At 45.2% G+C, this 17,626-nt stretch overlaps 1 protein-coding gene across 2 annotated transcripts in view; it reads left to right on the top strand.

Annotated features, from left to right (window-relative positions):
* Window positions 1–17,626, top strand: part of TAOK3 (TAO kinase 3) — a 76,697-nt gene that overhangs the window by 43,634 nt on the left and 15,437 nt on the right. The window contains exons 11-15 of one of the 2 annotated variants that reach the window (XM_064726952.1): window positions 1,339–1,432; window positions 2,761–2,842; window positions 5,901–6,068; window positions 8,745–8,951; window positions 16,564–16,698. In XM_064726952.1, coding sequence (XP_064583022.1) covers window positions 1,339–1,432; window positions 2,761–2,842; window positions 5,901–6,068; window positions 8,745–8,951; window positions 16,564–16,698 — 686 coding nt within the window. The remainder of the gene's footprint in view (window positions 1–1,338; window positions 1,433–2,760; window positions 2,843–5,900; window positions 6,069–8,744; window positions 8,952–16,563; window positions 16,699–17,626) is intronic. The other variant, XM_064726953.1, reaches the window with a different exon arrangement.

Here is a 17,626-nt window from a genome sequence, read left to right as displayed (position 1 = left end):
GGATGTGGTGGCAGGTACACAGAGCAGACTCTAAGTGTGTGTTTCAAGTTTGAGTATTGACACTGCATGTGCTGAGTAGATTATTTTCAAAAATCAGTCTTGATATGGATTCTATTTAACAGCAGTACACCAATAACTCATGTGTGGGTGAGTTCACTGACATGTCATTGGTGAATGTTTAATCAGCAGAAATGTGCTGATAACAAAGAGGGGGATGTGCAGAAGTGCTGTCTCCAGAATTGAGATGGTGTAGATAACCAGAACTAACATGGCTGTATTTCATGTGCCAGCATGCTGACACAGTCTGTGTTTTGCCATAAAGAGTGCCAGAATTGGAAGTTTTAGGCTTCTGTTGTTGTGCATGGCCAATGATTTTTGTTTGTGTGCAGTTCAGGTGTGCCACAGCCTCCCAAGGAGCAAATCACAGCAGCAGGAGAGGCTCTGCACCCTCTGTAGTCTTGGTACCAGCATTTCTGTGGAGCTTTTGACTCAGGAACCCCAAAGATGATGGATTTGCTTTCTTTAAAAATACCCTTTTGAGAAGCATTAAACTTTTTTAAACTTCCAACTTTGCATGGTTCCCTGTGTGAACACGAGCTCAGGCAGCAGTGGGAGGAGATCTCTTGTTGAGCAGCCCTTGGCTTTCTTTGAATGCTGATGCCTTAATTCCTGGTGTAGCTGAAGTAGTGGTTAAGGAAAAGCAGATGTGGTGCTTTGCCTGCATGGCAAAGGCTCTGGCCTGAAAGAACTGAGAAATCTGGCACCACTGACCCTGGGGAGAACCAGGCTCCCCCAGAACTGAGAGTTCTGCCCTCCTGAGAGATCAGGGGCTGCTAGGATGGAAAGGATTTCAGTGAGAGGGAGTTCATGGCACACCTGGCCAGTGAATGGGGTAACCTGTCCCTCTTGCAGTGACAAATGAGGCAGGCAGACACTTTTTCCTGTGATCCACATGTTCCAGCAGTGCATCCAACATCTGTGGGGACTGACACAGCGTGTCCTGGCCCTGAACTGTGCCTGAGATTAGTTTTACTCAGTTTCAGCTGATTTTGCCACAGCAGATCAGGTGTGAGATGTTGCAGTTAAAGTAAAATTTACTGCAGACTTTTCCTTATATTTTGTATCCCGCTCTCTTTGGATTTTGTCATCTCTCTCCAAGTGAACAGCAGCTTTCCTTGAGTGGATGTCCTGGTCTAATTTGGAATATTAAAATAATTGGCCTAAATGTGATGTCAACAGCACTAGGTATTGGTTTAGCAGTGATACTCTGCTCATACTTCATTTCTCCTTTCTTTCCAGACAGCCTTATCACACCTTTCTGTTCTTTTCTCTTTCCAGCTGAAAGGAAGCCTCCACTTTTCAACATGAATGCAATGAGTGCCTTATATCACATAGCCCAGAACGATTCCCCTAGGTTACAATCAAATGAATGGTAAGAGAACCATTAACAGCTGATTTTTGTTGTTTATTGCCCTGAAAATGCCCTGTGACACTGCACAGTTCAGGCCTGACAATGAACATGTTGGCTGCAGTGCAGTGATTTGTGTGTGTTCTCAAATCCTGTGTATGCTAGCTCAGTTCTGACCTTCTGTCACTCTGGCTGTTCCACAATCTAAAAGTGTGGAGGTGTTAATTCTGGGGTTAATTCTAGCTGCTGTTGGAATTAAAGTACTCTCAGATGTGTTAAACCAGCCATGGCTGAGCATCAGCAAAGTTTCCAGCTCCCAAAGATCTCTTGGCAGAAGGGTTGTTAGCATTGCTGTGCAGCTGCAATGTGGAGAAAGGGAGGAGAATGTGGAGGTAATTGGATATTTTTGTCAGTGGAGGACTCCAGAAACCCTCAGAGCTCTGTGGCCAGTGAATGCTCCCTGTGCTCCAGGCTTGGGTACAAGAACCCTTGGTTATTCTGTGGGTTCCCAGGACTGGAATGTTGGTGTTGCTGTTGGGTGATGCTTGGCAGAGGCTGCAGAAGGAATGAAACAAAAGCTCCTGCTGAGGTGTGGAGTTCCCCCATTTCTCTGCTGGCCATTTGAGCAGCACAACTGTTTGCTGATCATTGTATCGAGCCCACTCCAGTTTCCTTCTTTCATCCTCTCTGTTTTGCCCATTTTTCAGGGTTCCAGGGGGTTGCTCTGCTGCCTGCAGTGTGTAAATCCCCATGTTCTGTGCAGGATTTGCAGTGCAGAGGCAGCTGTGGATAAACTCAGCCCCACATCAGTGTTCAGCATTGCAAGGCCTTGTTTACAGTGCCCTGTTTGCTCCCTAGGAGTCACCAAGGTGCCTTTGTGCTCCTTTTGAGCCCACAAAAATCAGTTTCCTTCTTTCCAGCTGGGATAAAACCTCAAATAAAGCCTCAAGTGTTGAACTGAGCATTGAGGCAGGGTTCCCTCTGTGACTCCCAGAGATCAGTGAGTGCATTTCTGGAGTTCCCAATAATTCCACTGTCCTCTGTTTGTAAGCAGTTGAAGTAAAATCAGAAATATTTACTGGTACATGTAGTTCTCTCTTGGTTTTCAGTTTGTGCTTGGGGATAGGTGTGTGTCCATGTTGTTTCAACAGCCTTTAATTGTGAAAGAATTGATGAGATCAACTTGGAATTTGGAAAAACTCAATTACTTTCTCTGCCTTAGAACTTAAGAACAAATCAGTTAACATTTTTATTTTGCCTTGCACTGATAAATCTGAATATATTCCAGATCCTGAGCTTCTTTTTTTTTAATTTAATTTTTTAAAATTTTATTTTATTTTTTGATTTTGCAGGACAGACTCCTTTAGGGGATTTGTTGATTACTGCTTACAGAAAATACCTCAGGAAAGGCCATCATCAACAGATTTGTTACGGGTAATTTATCAAATCTTTTCCAGGAATCTGGGGGGAAATCTGTTTGTCTACCAAAATAATTATAAAGATGGTGAACAGATATTTGCCCTTACAAAAATCCACTCTTTGGTTGGTTTTTTTTTGTTTTGTTTTTCTTTTTCCCTCCATTCATGCATCACACTTAGCAGTTAAAAATAACATTGAGGGGATAGGCCAAGGCTGACTTCCTCCCCTAAGCAAACCACCAGACCCAAAAGTTGTTTAAATCCTTTTAATGGTTTCTGTACTGAACCCAATTAATTAAACTCATTTTGGAAATAACTGGATCACTTTGGAAGGAGTTTTTACAGGTCCCTAATTGCCAAGAGCCTGTAGGAGGTGGACCTGGAGTGATGTGTGCAGAGTTTGCCAAGGCTTTGTCAGGGAATCATGAATCAGTTCCAGTTTAAGTCATTTGGGTTCAGTTTACCTGGGAAATAGAGGAACTGTTTACAGCTCCAAGGGCTTTGCTTTTGGGAAATTCAGGGGCAGCTTTCCATTAGAAGGCAGGGGGAATGTGAAATCCTGTCCAGCCCCTTTGCCATCAAGCTTTTCTTTTAATTGTTGCCTTTCTTTAAAGTTGATTATTAGCCCTGCTCTCCCTCTGGCTGCCAATGACCTCTCCAGGTAAATGATGAAGGAGCTGTTTGTGCTCCTTTGGCACCTGGTGTATTTTTTTATTTCCTGTGGTACATTTGTGCTGTGGTGAATAATCAGTGTTTTGTTCCCTGGTTCTACTTGTGGCACCCTGACCAGCTAATAGGTTTATGTTGTGAGTTTTGGAATGATTCATTCCTGGGGATTGGCAGCCTTGCTGCTCTCTAGGAACAGGCTGAGTTCATTGAAGGATGTCATTTCAGGAGTACCTTAGCTTGGAGTCTGTGCAAACAATTAGAGCTGAGATCTGAGTGTAAAATCCTGTCTATTCCATATTTTATATTTATATTTTATTTATATTTATGTCTGCCCTACGCTTTTCACATGGTCACATTTTAATATTTGAGTGCACACATAGAATGGATTTAGGTTCAGGATCATGGTTCCAAATCTTTGCTGCTTTCTAAAAATGATCTACAATGAGATAAAAATGGGTTCCTTTTTTTGCTCACCATAAATAAGCTGCAGATTGTTACTGTTCACAGAGAAATAAATGGTGGTTATCTGCATTGAGGAGCAGAAATGATTCATTTTGTTTCTGTGTGAAATGATGTTAAGAACTTTTAGCTCTGATTCAAAAATAAACACCATCACTACAAGCAAAATTGGGTACTGAAATGACTGGCTGTCCCCAGTAGCAAAACTCAAATGCACAGCAGTTGGAATTCAATTAAAAACGAGAAATCAGCTTGTGGCATGATGCTTTCCTTGTTTATTTACAAATCATTAAAAGATGATTAGCTCATCCTCTCAGCCCTCTTGTTGAAGGCTCCTGTTTTAGGGTGGCTGGGGCTGCGTGTGCTGCAGGGGATGAGCCCACAGGGGAGCTGGGAGGCTGAGCAGGCAGAGCTGCCCCTCCTGAGGATTTCCTTGCAGGTGGGCCCAGCTGTTGAGGCTCCAACAAAAGCCCCTTGTGGATTTGCAACGTGCAGCAGAGAACAACTCTTTTTCAAGTTTTTTTCCATTGCCAATTTTTCTTTTTTCACCATTTTTTTCTGTTTTTCTACAAGCATGCAGAGGATGGTTGTGCCCTAAAGCCATCCCTCTTGGGAAGCAGCACACCCAGCTGTAGGGATCCCATAAAAGCATTGGCAAATGTTCACTCAGGTTGTCTCCTTTAGCCAAGGTTAAATGGGAAAGCTGGAGACTTTTATATCCACTGCCAGCTGTAAAGTGCAGGAGAATGTATCTGATAAATCAGAGAAGAAGCCTTAATCATGTTCCTACATACCATTAAGGAATTTATTAATTCTGCACGTAAAACCTGTGCAGGAGTTGGCAAGAGCCTGATTTGATTTCAACTCTGGCTACGAAAGTTTTAGGTATAAATAAACTTTGTGTGTGAATTGGAATATTTGGAAGTTTTATGTGCGAATTGGAATAGATGGACGCAGGATAAATCTTTGCAGGTTGATTCTTGTTTCTTCTGGATGCATTTTGATCATTCCTGTGCTTCTGAGGTTTGAAGTGTCACCTTGTGTGTTTTGAGTGAACTTGTTCAGGAAGGGACAAATCATCTGTGCAGCCTGAAGAGCTCAGAAAACCTGACCCCAGCATGAGCTCAGTGTGTGTGGAGCCTTTCAGAAAGGCTACTACCAGTTATTGAATATGAACAGATAAATTGCAAGAATGGGAGGTGTCACTTCAGGGGGCTGACAAGTCCCCCATGGTCCCAGTTGAACCCCAGAGTCTGCAGTGAGGGGTTTTGCAGTCCCCCTCTGTCCCAGTTGAATCCCAGGGGTGACACCAGTGAGATTTCTGTCTCCTTTAACAAGTCCCCACTGTTCCAGTTGAACCCCAAAGTCTGCAGTGGGGTGTTCTATCTCCTTTAATAAATCCCCCATGGTCCAGTTGAACGCCAGAGTCTGCAGTGGGATGTTCTGCAGTCCCCCATGGTCCCTGGTTTAACCCCAGAATCTGCACTGAAGTGTTCTGTCTCCTTTAGCAAATCCCACCATGGTCCCAGTTGAACCCCAGAGCTCACTCCAGTCAGATCTTCTGTCTCCTTTTACAAGCCCCCCACTCTCTCTGGTTTAACCCCAGAGTTCATCCCAGTTCTGTCTCCTTTAACAAGTCCCCCATGGTCCCTGGTTTAACCCCAGAGTCTGCACTGAGGGGTTCTGTCTCCTTTAACAAGTCCCCTCTGATCCCAGCTGAACCCCAGAGCTCACCCCAGTGAGATTTCTGTCTCCTTTAACAAGTCCCCCACTGCCCAATTGAACCCCAAAGTCTGCAGTGAGATGTTCTGTCTCCTTTAACAAGTCCGCCACTCTCCCTGGTTTAACCCCAGATTCTGCACTGAGGGGTTCTGTCTCCTTTAACAAATCCTCCCCTGTCCCAGTTGAGCCCAGAGTTCACCCCAGTTGTGTCTCCCTTTCCCCAGCACGATTTTGTCCGCCGGGAGCGGCCGCCCAGGGTGCTCCTCGACCTGATCCAGAGGACCAAGGATGCAGTGAGGGAGCTGGACAACCTGCAGTACCGGAAAATGAAGAAAATCCTCTTCCAGGAGACCCGGAATGGCCCCCTGAACGAGTCCCAGGAGGAGGAGGAGGTACTGGGAAGGGTTTGGCACCCCATTCACTGTTACCAGTCATTGCAGGGCCAGGGAGCTGTTCCTGTCCTTAGAACAAGCACAGCCTAGGTGAGGAATGTTGTTGGAATCTCATCTGGCTCAGCAGAGAGGCAGGAGAGGATAATGAGTGAAAGTCCTTGCTCAGTGTTAAAGCTGCCAATTACTGTACATGTGGAACTTTGGATTTTTTCCAGTGCTGCCCATTCTTCTGGAAGCCTTAGGAAGGAAACTCATTCTGAGGGAGGTTCTCTGTGAGAAGTGGCTCCCAGCCTGTGTGGAGGAGGGTCTTTGACAGCCCAAGCTTTTCTTTCTCATCTGCACAGTCAAAACAACTCCATTAATGTTAATATTTTTTCAATTACCATAACTTTACTGTAAAGTAATTGGCCTCTCATGAGCTGAAAAGCAAATCACTGAATTAGTAGGACTTATTTTTTAAATTTCTTTAATGTTAAGGAAGAAAAAGGTTAAAGACCTAAAATGCAGCTTCAGTTTAAATCTTGGAATAAGCAACCCACTTAATCAGTGTATGATAATCGACCCTAACTGTGGCTGAGAGAAGGAAACCAGTCATTTTTCAATTGATGAGCTTAGATGGAAATTAATGTCACTTGGTGCAGGCACAATGCATAAATAAATCCATGACTCCTCAATGAAAAACACTGACAGACAGATGGATGTCTGTGTTCCTTTGCTCCAGTGGAGTGAGGCAATAACACACAGCAAGGTGCCCAAGCTCAGAGGATCTTCAGGAGCTTGGATTTGAGGTTTGGGAGTGTCAAATGCTCCTTGAAAGCTCAGCTGGTTGAAGAAATGGGCATGTGGGAGCTGCAGGAGGAGGGGACTGGCGCTTTGTGAGGATGCCCCAAAGGAACAAGAGCAGCAGCTGCTGTGATTGAAGGTCCCCTCCAGCTTCCAGACCTGGAGCTTAGCTGGGGACTGGGGATTGTCAGACTTGTGCACTGAAACCTCCCAGTTTCTCTGCCCACAAGTGCCAGGCTGTCAGCAGAGCAGGGAATGGTTTCCCACTTGGCTGTTGAGCACTTGCAGCTCACAGGAAACACTGGTGGTGTTTGGCTCCGAGGTGTGTCTCTGTTCCTCCTGTTCCCAAAGAGAGCAAGAAGAGCTGCAGGGAGGGCAGGGATGCAGCTGACACTCTGCATGTGCACAGCATGCTCTGCACTGACCCCTGAGCCCTGTCCCAGCACAGGAGGTGTCACTGCTCATGTGTGTGTGTGTGTCACTAACTGGGCACGGAGGGCAGACCCAGCACGTGCTGCTGAGCTGGGGACACAACCTGCCCCACTGGAAATGCCACCAGGCACTTCCTTTGAACCTTAAAAATATTTAACATGCAAAATGTTACTAATGCTTTCCTCAGAACCCTCCCAAGAAGGTGAAAGTTGAAGTTAGGAAGCCAGGTTGCAAATGCAATCTCATCTCTGTCCTTCCTGCAGAAACATTCATTAATGACACAGCCTCAGATCCTTCATTATGTGATTTCTTCTGCAACTCTACATAAGCATCCTGAAAATATTTTCATTCCCCTGTGTTCTCTGTAAAATAGTATTATTCTGGATTTTAAGTGCTCTCACACAGGCTCTGAATGATCTGCTGATTGCTTAAAAAATAATCACACAATCAAAGGCAAATCTGTCAAGTCTCAATTTTATCTTTCTGTCGGTCTCCAACAAAATGAGTTCCCTGTTAATTGATTTGTAATGGAATTCTCCCCAAGCTCCCTTCAGAGGCCCGGGCAAACTGGATGCAGCAGCAGGCTGCTCATTTTAGTGAGTCAAGGCTGCTTCACCCCAGGAGCTGAAGGATGTTCAGGGTTCTGTCCTCACTGTGAGCTCCTTACGAGCCTCTTTGGTGCCACTGGTTAATTACAAAGGACTCCATCAATTCTCTCAATCAGTCCAGACTAAGTGCATATTTTGGCATTACTGTACTCCTATGGGTATGGAAGAAGAAAAAAGGCTGCTAACTCCTGATATTTGGCTGTAGAATCAAAAATACCTCTTACATGAGAAATCTTTGTTTATGTATATCCAAGTTTTTACCCCTATAATAATGCAGGCTCATCTGAGTCAGCTGCTAAGATTCTTCACTCACCTTTATCTTGGCTGTAAGCACAAGGTTTCAAGGGGTTTTTAGCTTGATAAAATGGAATTGTTGACTGCTTGGGAGGTTAAAACCTCTACACCATGTAGAACATACAAAATAATACATGGATTCCTTGTCTTACATATTTTCTGATTCAGGAAATGTGTTATAGCAGATCCTGACTTGAAGCATTGTTTTAATTCAAACTTGGATAATTTTTCTTAATTATGAGGCTCTTTCCACCAGCCATCCAGTATTCCTGGATGTCTCCTATCAAGCCAAGAGCCATGCCCAGACTTAAGGATACATGGAAAAAAAATGGCTTGAAAGCTGATGTGATCAGATTGCAGGGAAAAGGCAGGAGCTGCCTGCCTGATATGGAGCATTCCAGAACCCAAACAGCCCTTTGAGATGTGCAGTTGGCAAAATAATGCCCAAAGACCCTTGAAGCCTGCAGAGTCACCTTTAAAACAAACTCTGGGCATTGCAGGCACGTGCTGGGCAGGTGATGTCCTGCAGGATCTGTAACTGATGCCCCTTGTTTTATAGGACAGTGAGCATGGATCAAACCTGAGTAGGAAGATGGACAGTCTGGGCAGCAACCATTCCATCCCCAGCATGTCTGTGAGCACAGGCAGCCAGAGCAGCAGTGTGAGCAGCATGCAGGAGGTCCTGGATGAGAGCAGCCCTGAGCTGGTCATGATGCATAGTGACGAGAGCACCATTAATTCCACCTCCTCCGTTGTTCACAAGAAGGTACGTGTGCCCTGCTGCTCTGTGCTGAGAGCAGGAGCTGCTGCTGGCCTTGCCAGAGTCAACTTCTGTGGGGTTTTTGTCTTTAAATCATCTAAAGAACCTCTGCCCATGAAAAGAGGTTGCTACTCAGGGAGCTGTCAGTGCCTAGGCAGGGTCACCCAGGCTCCCCGCATGCCCAGCCCTGCATGTGCACCTCTTCCTCTGCTTGGGACATCCTTGGGAATGCTCTGTGTTGGTCCTGGCAGCCAAGCTAACCCTCTGCCAGGTACAGTGTGTGATTCAAACCTGCCTGCACCTGGATTTCCCTGGTGAGGAGTGGAAGTGTGCAGAGCTTTGGACCCTTCCCACCAGGTACGTTTGGAGTCGAGTCCCGCTCGATGCTTTCCTGCTGCTTTGCTGCATGCTGTGATCTGATGCCTTTCCTTTCCCTAGGGCTGGATCTCGAGCTGAGGTTGTCTAGCTGAAAGCCAGCGTCTCATCACCGCTGTTTGTCTGACTAAAATAGTTTTGGCTTGGCCTTGGCAGTGTCACTTGCTAGTGGGCAGCAAAATGTAGGTTGGTTGTGTTGGTTTCGTTTGCAAGGAACTTCAAAGTGTACTTGTGCTTTTTGCCAGAGGAGCTAAAACATTGCAGCAGCATGAAAAGTATGAATTTCTTGTTTGTAAGGTTACAGTAAGGCTTGGTTGTAGCTAACTAAATATTTGTAAGTAGTTTTTCCTCCTGAAGTGCAGAGTTAGTGATGTTGAGTATTAAGAACTGTTGAAACATTTTGTCTTCAACACAACATGGTCTTACATATTTAAAGATACTGGCAGAGAAGTTGCAAAGGTTTTAGGGGTTTGCCTCTTTCCTAAAGACAATTCACAGCATCTTTAGAGAAGATTGTTTATTCAGAAAGGTGAAATTAAGGTGTTATGTACCAAATGCCAGCCTGTGGAACTGTCCTGAATGAAGAGCAGCACCACTGATGGATGTTCTGGGTGGTTGTGATTGGAGTTCTCTCTTATTTTGTGTAGGCTTTCAAAAGATGTGTTAACTTTAATTTCACTTTATTAAGTAGCCATATTTTCTTGTGCATTAAAATGGAAGTTTGAGGGACTGATTTACAGAGAATTCATAGGTTATAATCACTGCTCAGAGTTGTTATATTTGATAAAAACAAAACATGAGCTGCTCCCACCAGACACAAATGGCATTTGTGAAAGGAGTGGAGTTCCTGCTTGTTTTAAAACTAATATTTTTTTAATGGTTGTATGACACTTGTGAAGTATAAATACAGCATTTCTGATGCTGTAAATTCAGTCCTCCTAGACTTATGTGTAGGATGCACAAAGAGGACACCACATGCAAGTTTTAATCTGGTTTGAAAAAACCCAGTGTCTTGCACACTTGTAACTCAAGTATTATAAAAGAAATCCCCTCTAGATCACTGAACACAGGTGTTTTGGGGTAATTTTGGGAGCAGAAAACCCAGGTCTGCACTGGTGATCTTCACAAAACAGTTAATGATTGGCTGGGACTGCTGATCCTTGGAGAAGATTCCTTCTTCATTGGAAAATGTTCTCTTCTGCTGTATGTAATTCATAAAGCAGATTTGGACTCTGCATAGCAGGGCATATTCCAGTCTGTAAATGTATTGTTTTAATTTAGTACACTATTTTTAATCTTTGTTACTTTGGGGAATGGAATTTTAAATGGAAAACTGCTTCACGTGTGTATTAATACATGTGAAGAGACTAAAATTGGAGCTGGACATGTCAGGGGGATTTATATCCACATACATCCCACTTTATTTTCAAGGTAAAATTCCTTGTTCTGCCAAGATTTCAGTTTGTGCTTTAATTGCATTTCTGGAAGCTGGGATGAAGCTGAGTTTTGGGTATCACTCTGGAGCCCCTCACAAACACAATGGAAGGAGCCTGGGGTTCAAGTTTAATTTAAGCTCTTGTTTTGCATTTAATTAGCCTTTAAAGGCTAAAAAGAAAATACTGATGAACATAAACAGCATTTTGTGGATACAGGGTCACGTGTGAGATGGTTTTGACATGGGTGAAGTCAAAAGTGTTGTATAAAATTGTGTTATTCCACAACTGTGCTAATGAACAACCTCCAGATTGTGGAAAGGGTCCAAGAAGGCAAAATGGCTTGGAGTGTTGATATTTTCTATGGCTCAGAGCTCTAAAATGTCAGAGCCCTTCTGGTGTTTTGGGCCACAGCCCCAGAATGTCTCATGCAGGTAAAATGCAGGCAGGAGGAGTCTGTGGTGTGTGAGATTCTCAGTGCTCTCCTGATGTGGAGAGCCAGGCTGGGCTGGCCTGCAGGAAACCAGGAGCTCCTGTCAGATCATTCTGTTTAATATTTGAGAATGATTTTGTCCTGGCAATGTCCCAGCCAAATTGCCCCCTTGTTTGGATCATCCCTGGGTGCTGCTTGGCTGGGAGCAGCCTCAGCATCTGTCCTGTGACCCACCCTGAGGCAGAGGCTTAGGGGAGAGGCTGATGGGGTGAAAGCACTCGTAAACAACTCATTCTCTTTCTTTTTTTTAACAGCTGCTAGTTGGCTGTAACTTCCAAAAATGTTTTGTGGTCACAGGGTAAGTGCAATGACCTGTTGTGATCTGGTTGATTGTCACTGGCTATGCTAGTTGATGGCAGCCAAGGTGCTTTGGGGTTTGCTGCACTTGGGATGAATCCTCTGTGGAGAAAAACCCTCCCACAGCACAGCAGAGCTCCATGGTTTCCATCCTGTGCTGTGTACAGAGTACACCTGTTAGGCTGGAAGAAAAAATAACTAAAATATTGAAAATAATAACAAGCCATAATTGAATGTGGAGCTTTTTGTGTTATTTAGTTTATAGCTGTGTCCTGAACTCCTGGGAGGAAAAATATGGCAATCAAGCAGGAAGCCCATCCTTGGGATCAAACCCTGCTCCCTCAGGAGGACACCTTAATCACCAGCAGATTCTTTTCAGGAAATTCAGATGTCTGGCTTGGATGAGGAAGTTTTCTTTGCCCTTCTGCAGGTTGGTGAGCTCCTCCATGTACATCTCAGTGTGTTCAGTGTTAGAACTCTCTTCTGAATACATTAAATAACTCTGTTACTCCATCAAAGGCCATCCATGCTTATGGATACACATTGTCACCTCCATCTCCCTTCAGGAATTTTCAGTTTTTGAGAGCTGAAGAGTAAGTGACAGCTCTGATACAAACCCAATTGTACCTGAGAGCCCCAAAAAATGACTAAATGGGGCTGGGAGTAAAACTCCAAATACACTGTGCTTCAAACACACATAACCCAGATTTTATAATCAGATAAATATCAGTTAATTCATCTTAAAAATGAGGATAAAGATTTTTGGCTCCCAGAGTAAGACAATAAAGTGAGTATAGGCATCAGCTGGTGCATCAGAGAGGTTTTGTCACCTGTTTTGTTCAGCAGTGTGGGCACAGGTGGCTTCCCAGAAATATTATTTCATTGTCCTCAATGAATTTATTATTATTTTATTTCTGCCAAACTATAATAATAAGGTGTTGACTATAATAATAAGGTGTTGTAATCTTTTAATCTAAACAAAAAAGCCAGTACAATATTGGTTTTTTTCAACTGCAGTGCTCAGCTGTTGCTGTTTCTTGCTTCAATTTTATAATCATCAGGACTTTCTGAAACTTGGCCAGTAAAATGTCAGGGAAAACTTGTGATTAAGATCTGGTTTATAACAAAAAGCTGGAAAAAGGATCTTTGTAGTTGATCATCACAAATTCTCACCCAATGTCTGCAATAATAAAGTACCTTTACAATAACTGCTGCAACTTGAGTGACTTCCCAGATCCTGTAAATTAACCTGTGCACATCTCCTGTTGCTGCTGCAATTAATTTCAGCATTTGTGGGGAATTTTGTGCATGGAGAGAGCTTAAACCTCCCTGTTGATTATCAAGGCACTTAAAGCAGTGTATTAAGACAAATGGTGCCACATGGTTGTTTTCCTTGCTCTTTAAATTCCTAGAAAGCACAAAGGGGTTTGCTGCAATTCCATGGAAGCCCTTAGTGTGGCTTGGGAATTGCCTTTCCTGTTTGTCTAGGAGACTGGCAGCAGTTAATGACTCCTCCTGTGTTTCTGGAAGTTTTATTTGGTGTGCATTGCAAAAACTCCAATGGGAAAGGGAATGTTCCTCCTGGGGAGAAGGTGGAGGTGTCCCAGCTTTGGTTTGAGCAGATTTTGGATGGGAAAGGCCTTTTTTCAGTGAGGAGAAGGATGAAAAGGCAGTGTGTGGTAGAACTGGGATGGGACTGGGAGCAAAATCCACTCTGTGTGGGATTTTGAGCTCGTGGTTTGACACAAACTCATTGTGAGGGCTCAGAAAGTTCACCAGGAGCAGCCATTCAGATCCAGCTGGGAGCACCACTGGAAGCTCCACCAGCTCCTCTCACATAATTCTGTTTAATATTTGAGAATGGTTTTGTCCTGGCAATGTCCCAGCCAAATCCCCCCTTTGTTTGGATCAACCTAAAGACTGTTTATGTGGATGATACAGTCAGAAGAACAAATTATTCCTTGAGTAGGAAGTTGAAGATTCTGGATTGTTGGCCCTGAAAAAAAGGATTTTATTGAGTGAGTTGTGAGCTGAGCATGCCTAAAGTTGCATCCTTAAGGTAAATATTGCAAAAAAACCCACAGAAAACAGGTGGGAAATTAAATGTATATAGAAGATATATTACTTTAAAAACAAACCAGGGTTTGAAATGCAGATTTGGGGTGAGAGGTACCCTGACCCAAACTTGGTGAGTTTCTGGGATGCCTTCAGTCAGATTTTATTTATTGGGTGCCACGAGCTGAGGTACAATTTTGTGTTTTAGTTTCTCACACATCTGAAGCTAAAAGTTGGAAACAAAATTTCTTTATCTGTGCCAACAGTTGCAACTGCGGTGTCTCTTACCAAGTTTTTGGGATAAGAAGAATTTTGTTTTAAAATAAAAGTAGCAAAATTCTGTTTCTCTAGATTTGTAAGGAGATGTTTGCCATCAGTCACCTCGTCTGAGAAAGGCTGATGGAGATGTGGCTGCTCATAGATTTATTTCTTTTACCAGCTGAGTTTTTTGTCCCCTTGAAATTGGTCCTTTGGCTTGCTCAGTTGCAAAGGAATTTTCCCATTCCTTGCCCAGCTGAGTTTGAAGTGCAGAATGTGGATAATTCACATTCCTGAAGGGCAATTTAATTCTGCTCTGAGCTTCTCATGTGCACTGAGGTAACCAGAGATCCCATAAAACAAGGCCAGGGTGACACTCTGCCCTCTAAAAATCCACCTCTTGGATAACAAAAAGTAAATCACAGATTCATTTTCCAGTAGAAAAAGCAATTACAACTTAAACTTGTTATTGTAGGTGATGTTTTGGAGCATTCTGGAAAGTCTGAATGCCCATTTAAAATGTTGGGGTTTTTTTTTCAGTGATTTGCAGTTTCTCTGGATATTTGCCATACCAGCATAACAGAGAGAAGGAGGATGGTGCAGGGATTGGGGTATTGCTTAGCAGGCTCTGTGCACTCCCAGGTGCTGCTGCAGGCTCTGTGTGTGACCAGGGGTGACATTTGTCCTGTCCCAGCTTCATTTCATGGCTGGAGCACAGCACTGGTGGCTCCCGTTGTTTCCTCAGTGGTTCAGGTGGGTTGGTTTGGGGCAGATCTTCACTGCAGGATTTGGGATCCCTCTGGTGAGACAATGAGTCAGAGTAAACTGAGAGATGCTGTTGGACTGTAAATGTTTAATCAGGATCTTCTGGGGATGGCTGTTCCAGAGCCTCACATGTGCCTTTCCCAGGAATGTGGGCAAGTCCAAGAGCTCTGCCCATCGCACCAGTATGCACAAGTTGGAAATCTGAGATCAGCCCAATTTTCAGTGATTTCTCTTGTGGTCTCACTGCCTTTCCTGTCAGTGCCACAAATGCCCAGTATAAGGATGTCAAATATAAAATAAAACTGCAACTTTTGTGACTCTCCATATCTCTGTGGAGGACTGTCCTTTTTAGCTGTTTTGGCTCATTCTGTGTGCCTTGTGTGGGTGTGGAGGAGCTGGTGCAGGCTTGGCTCTGTGCTGGCCTTGGGCACCAAGCAAAGGGAAAGGTGAGCATGGACTGGGAGTGCTCAAAAGGAAGGATAAGGAAAGGTTTTGGGGTAAAAACACTTTTAATCAATGTGGAGTTCAGCTCTTAATATCAGCATTTCTGCACCTAATTGGCTTTTGCTTGAACCCATTTCCAGAATCCTATTGAAAAGGGCTGAGTGTGTATGGGTGTGGGTAAGAAGCAACTGGAAATGGAGGCCAGCAGAGGGGAAAACCAGGTGTCTGTGGGGTGGGAAAGGAGCATGGGGATGACAGCAGTGTCCTGATGGAGACACCATTCCATGGCTTCTCCCTGTGGGGCTCTCTGACCTTCCTGGTGTCTGCTGGGCCATGGCAGGGTGGCAAAGCTGCTCCTGCTCATGGAGGCAGCTCTTCCCTGCAAGGGCTTTCTAGGCACTGGCAGCCTTTATTTTGCACCCCAAAGAACTGGAAACTCGATTTAATTCAGGAAGAACCTCAGTCTTCCTGGGAGGATTTAGGAGCTGGAGGTTGAGGGTGGGAGTCATGGCACTGGTGGGTGCCAGTGTGGCCGGGCAGGAGCGGGGTGTGCCAGGTGTCCAGAGGCTGCTCCATCCCCAGGGTGCAGCCTGCAGGTGTGCTGACTGTTGGCATTCACCATTCCCATTGGGAAAATCGTGGTGGTGTGGTTTTTTTGCTGGTCTTTCTGAGGAGGGTTTCTCCTGGAGCTTTGTTCCACTCCCAAATTTGCCTGTGCCGATTGGGAAGGGCACAGCCTCTCCTGGCAGAGCCTTGCCAGGGAGCTGAGGGGAAGCTGCACCGGGAACCATTCCTGCTAAAACCTGGGAGCTGTTGCTTTAAAAAGAAAAAAAAAAAAAAATCCTTTGTGGGCTGTGGAGAGAAAGTGCTAGAACTGTGCAGGATCATGACTGGAAAGCAGGATCCCTGAGTGGTCACGGAGGCTTTCCTGGTGCTCTCCAGCCTGCCGTGGATTTAGCCAGGATGCTGGTCCCCCACAGCAGATAGCAAACGAGGGACAAAGAAACCCTATCGAGGGCACGGCGCTGGGCAAAGGGAATGAGGCAGGATGTTGCTGTGGTGTTAAAAGGGAACAGGATCTCCGTGCCTAGACATGGGAATCACGTTTTCACCGGGATCGCTGGCTTGCAGTGCTTGAACCCGACCTTCCCGAGGACTCGGATCGCCCTGCTCCGCTTCCTGCTCCCGCCTCGCTTCTTTCTGGCACATATGTAATACTGGAGGTTTAAAAAAAAAAAAAAAAAAAGAGATTAAAAAAAAAAAAAAAAAAGGCAGCCCGATCCAGGGATTCAGAGGCATCCTGATCAGCTGACGCGCCGAGCCGAGCTGCAATGTGTTGCTTATTCATTTTGTACGGTGGGAGCTGCCGGGGCTAAGCAGAGAGCTGAACTATGCCTCTCCTACAGCCGCGCTTGTGCAGACAGAGGGGTGAGAGAGAGGCAGCCGCCGCGGGAAGAGCACAGCCGGACTTTCTCCTTGTTTTTATCCATTTCTGCAGGATCATGTATTTATAAGGGATGAGGTGGGCCACAGGGATCGCAGGCCTGAGGTGCGGCCTACCCAGTCAGTGCAGAATCAGGCCCTCCACTACCGGAACCGAGAGCGCTTTGCCACAATCAAATCAGCATCTTTGGTAAGAGCCCCCATCCCACCCCACCCCATCCCACCCCACCCCGCTCCCCAGCCCCTCGCTGCCATCCCTCCGTGCTGTTGGTGCTGTTGGCATAGCAACTGGATATTGCACTGAAAGAGATTTTACCTCTATGTGTGTGTGTGTGTGTGTGTGAGATGTAAATGTGAAATATGTTTAATTTCTCGGTGCATTTCCAGGGTGAGATAGCCCACCTTCCTGGGTGAAGTTAATATCATCTTCATTTCCCACCCCACCCCTCCATTTCCCACCTGTCCCTTTTGTTAATATATTTATCTGCATGTGCATAAAGAGTGTGTGAGGGGTGTGAGAGCTGCTGGAACGCCGTGGAGATGCAGATGGGTTTGGGAACAATAAGATCGCTGCTGCCCGCCCTGAGCTGCTGCCTGGTGGTTTTTTTTATTTTTTTTATTTCATTCATTCATTTATTTCAAGCAATGTACCGTGTCTGCATTTTGCAGCCTGATCCTTTGGAAGGATTGCTGGGCTGCGATAAGGGAGAGAGAGAGAGAGGGGGTTTACAGCGGGCTGTGGGCTTACAAAGGGGAGGGGGATGGGATGAATCCATCAAGATTTGTACTATTGCAAATGTGATTGCTGTGGATGCCTTTGTAGTAGGGAAAGGGGTGTGTGCCGGAAGAGTTAGTTGTGTGCCGCCTCCCCCACCCCGCATCCACCGGGCTGGGAGCAGCATTTCCAGGGACAGCAGTGAAAAATGGCCCTTCAGAGGGAAAACCAATGTGCTGTTCGATATTTCAGCCCACTGGTATTAGAGGTCAGATGGACGGGGAGCGTTAGAGAGTCCCCACGGTTTGGCCATGGCACTCGCTCAGTGCTATGACATCATCCTGGACCAACCCCGAAATGACACCAGCGAGCCCTCCCCTTCCCGCTCCTCCTGCCTCCACCA

This window comes from Zonotrichia leucophrys, chromosome 15, assembly GCF_028769735.1.
Source record: "Zonotrichia leucophrys gambelii isolate GWCS_2022_RI chromosome 15, RI_Zleu_2.0, whole genome shotgun sequence".
Taxonomy (NCBI): domain Eukaryota; kingdom Metazoa; phylum Chordata; class Aves; order Passeriformes; family Passerellidae; genus Zonotrichia; species Zonotrichia leucophrys.
Note: the sequence above shows the minus strand (reverse complement) of the source record. Positions and strands in the feature narration are given on the sequence as shown.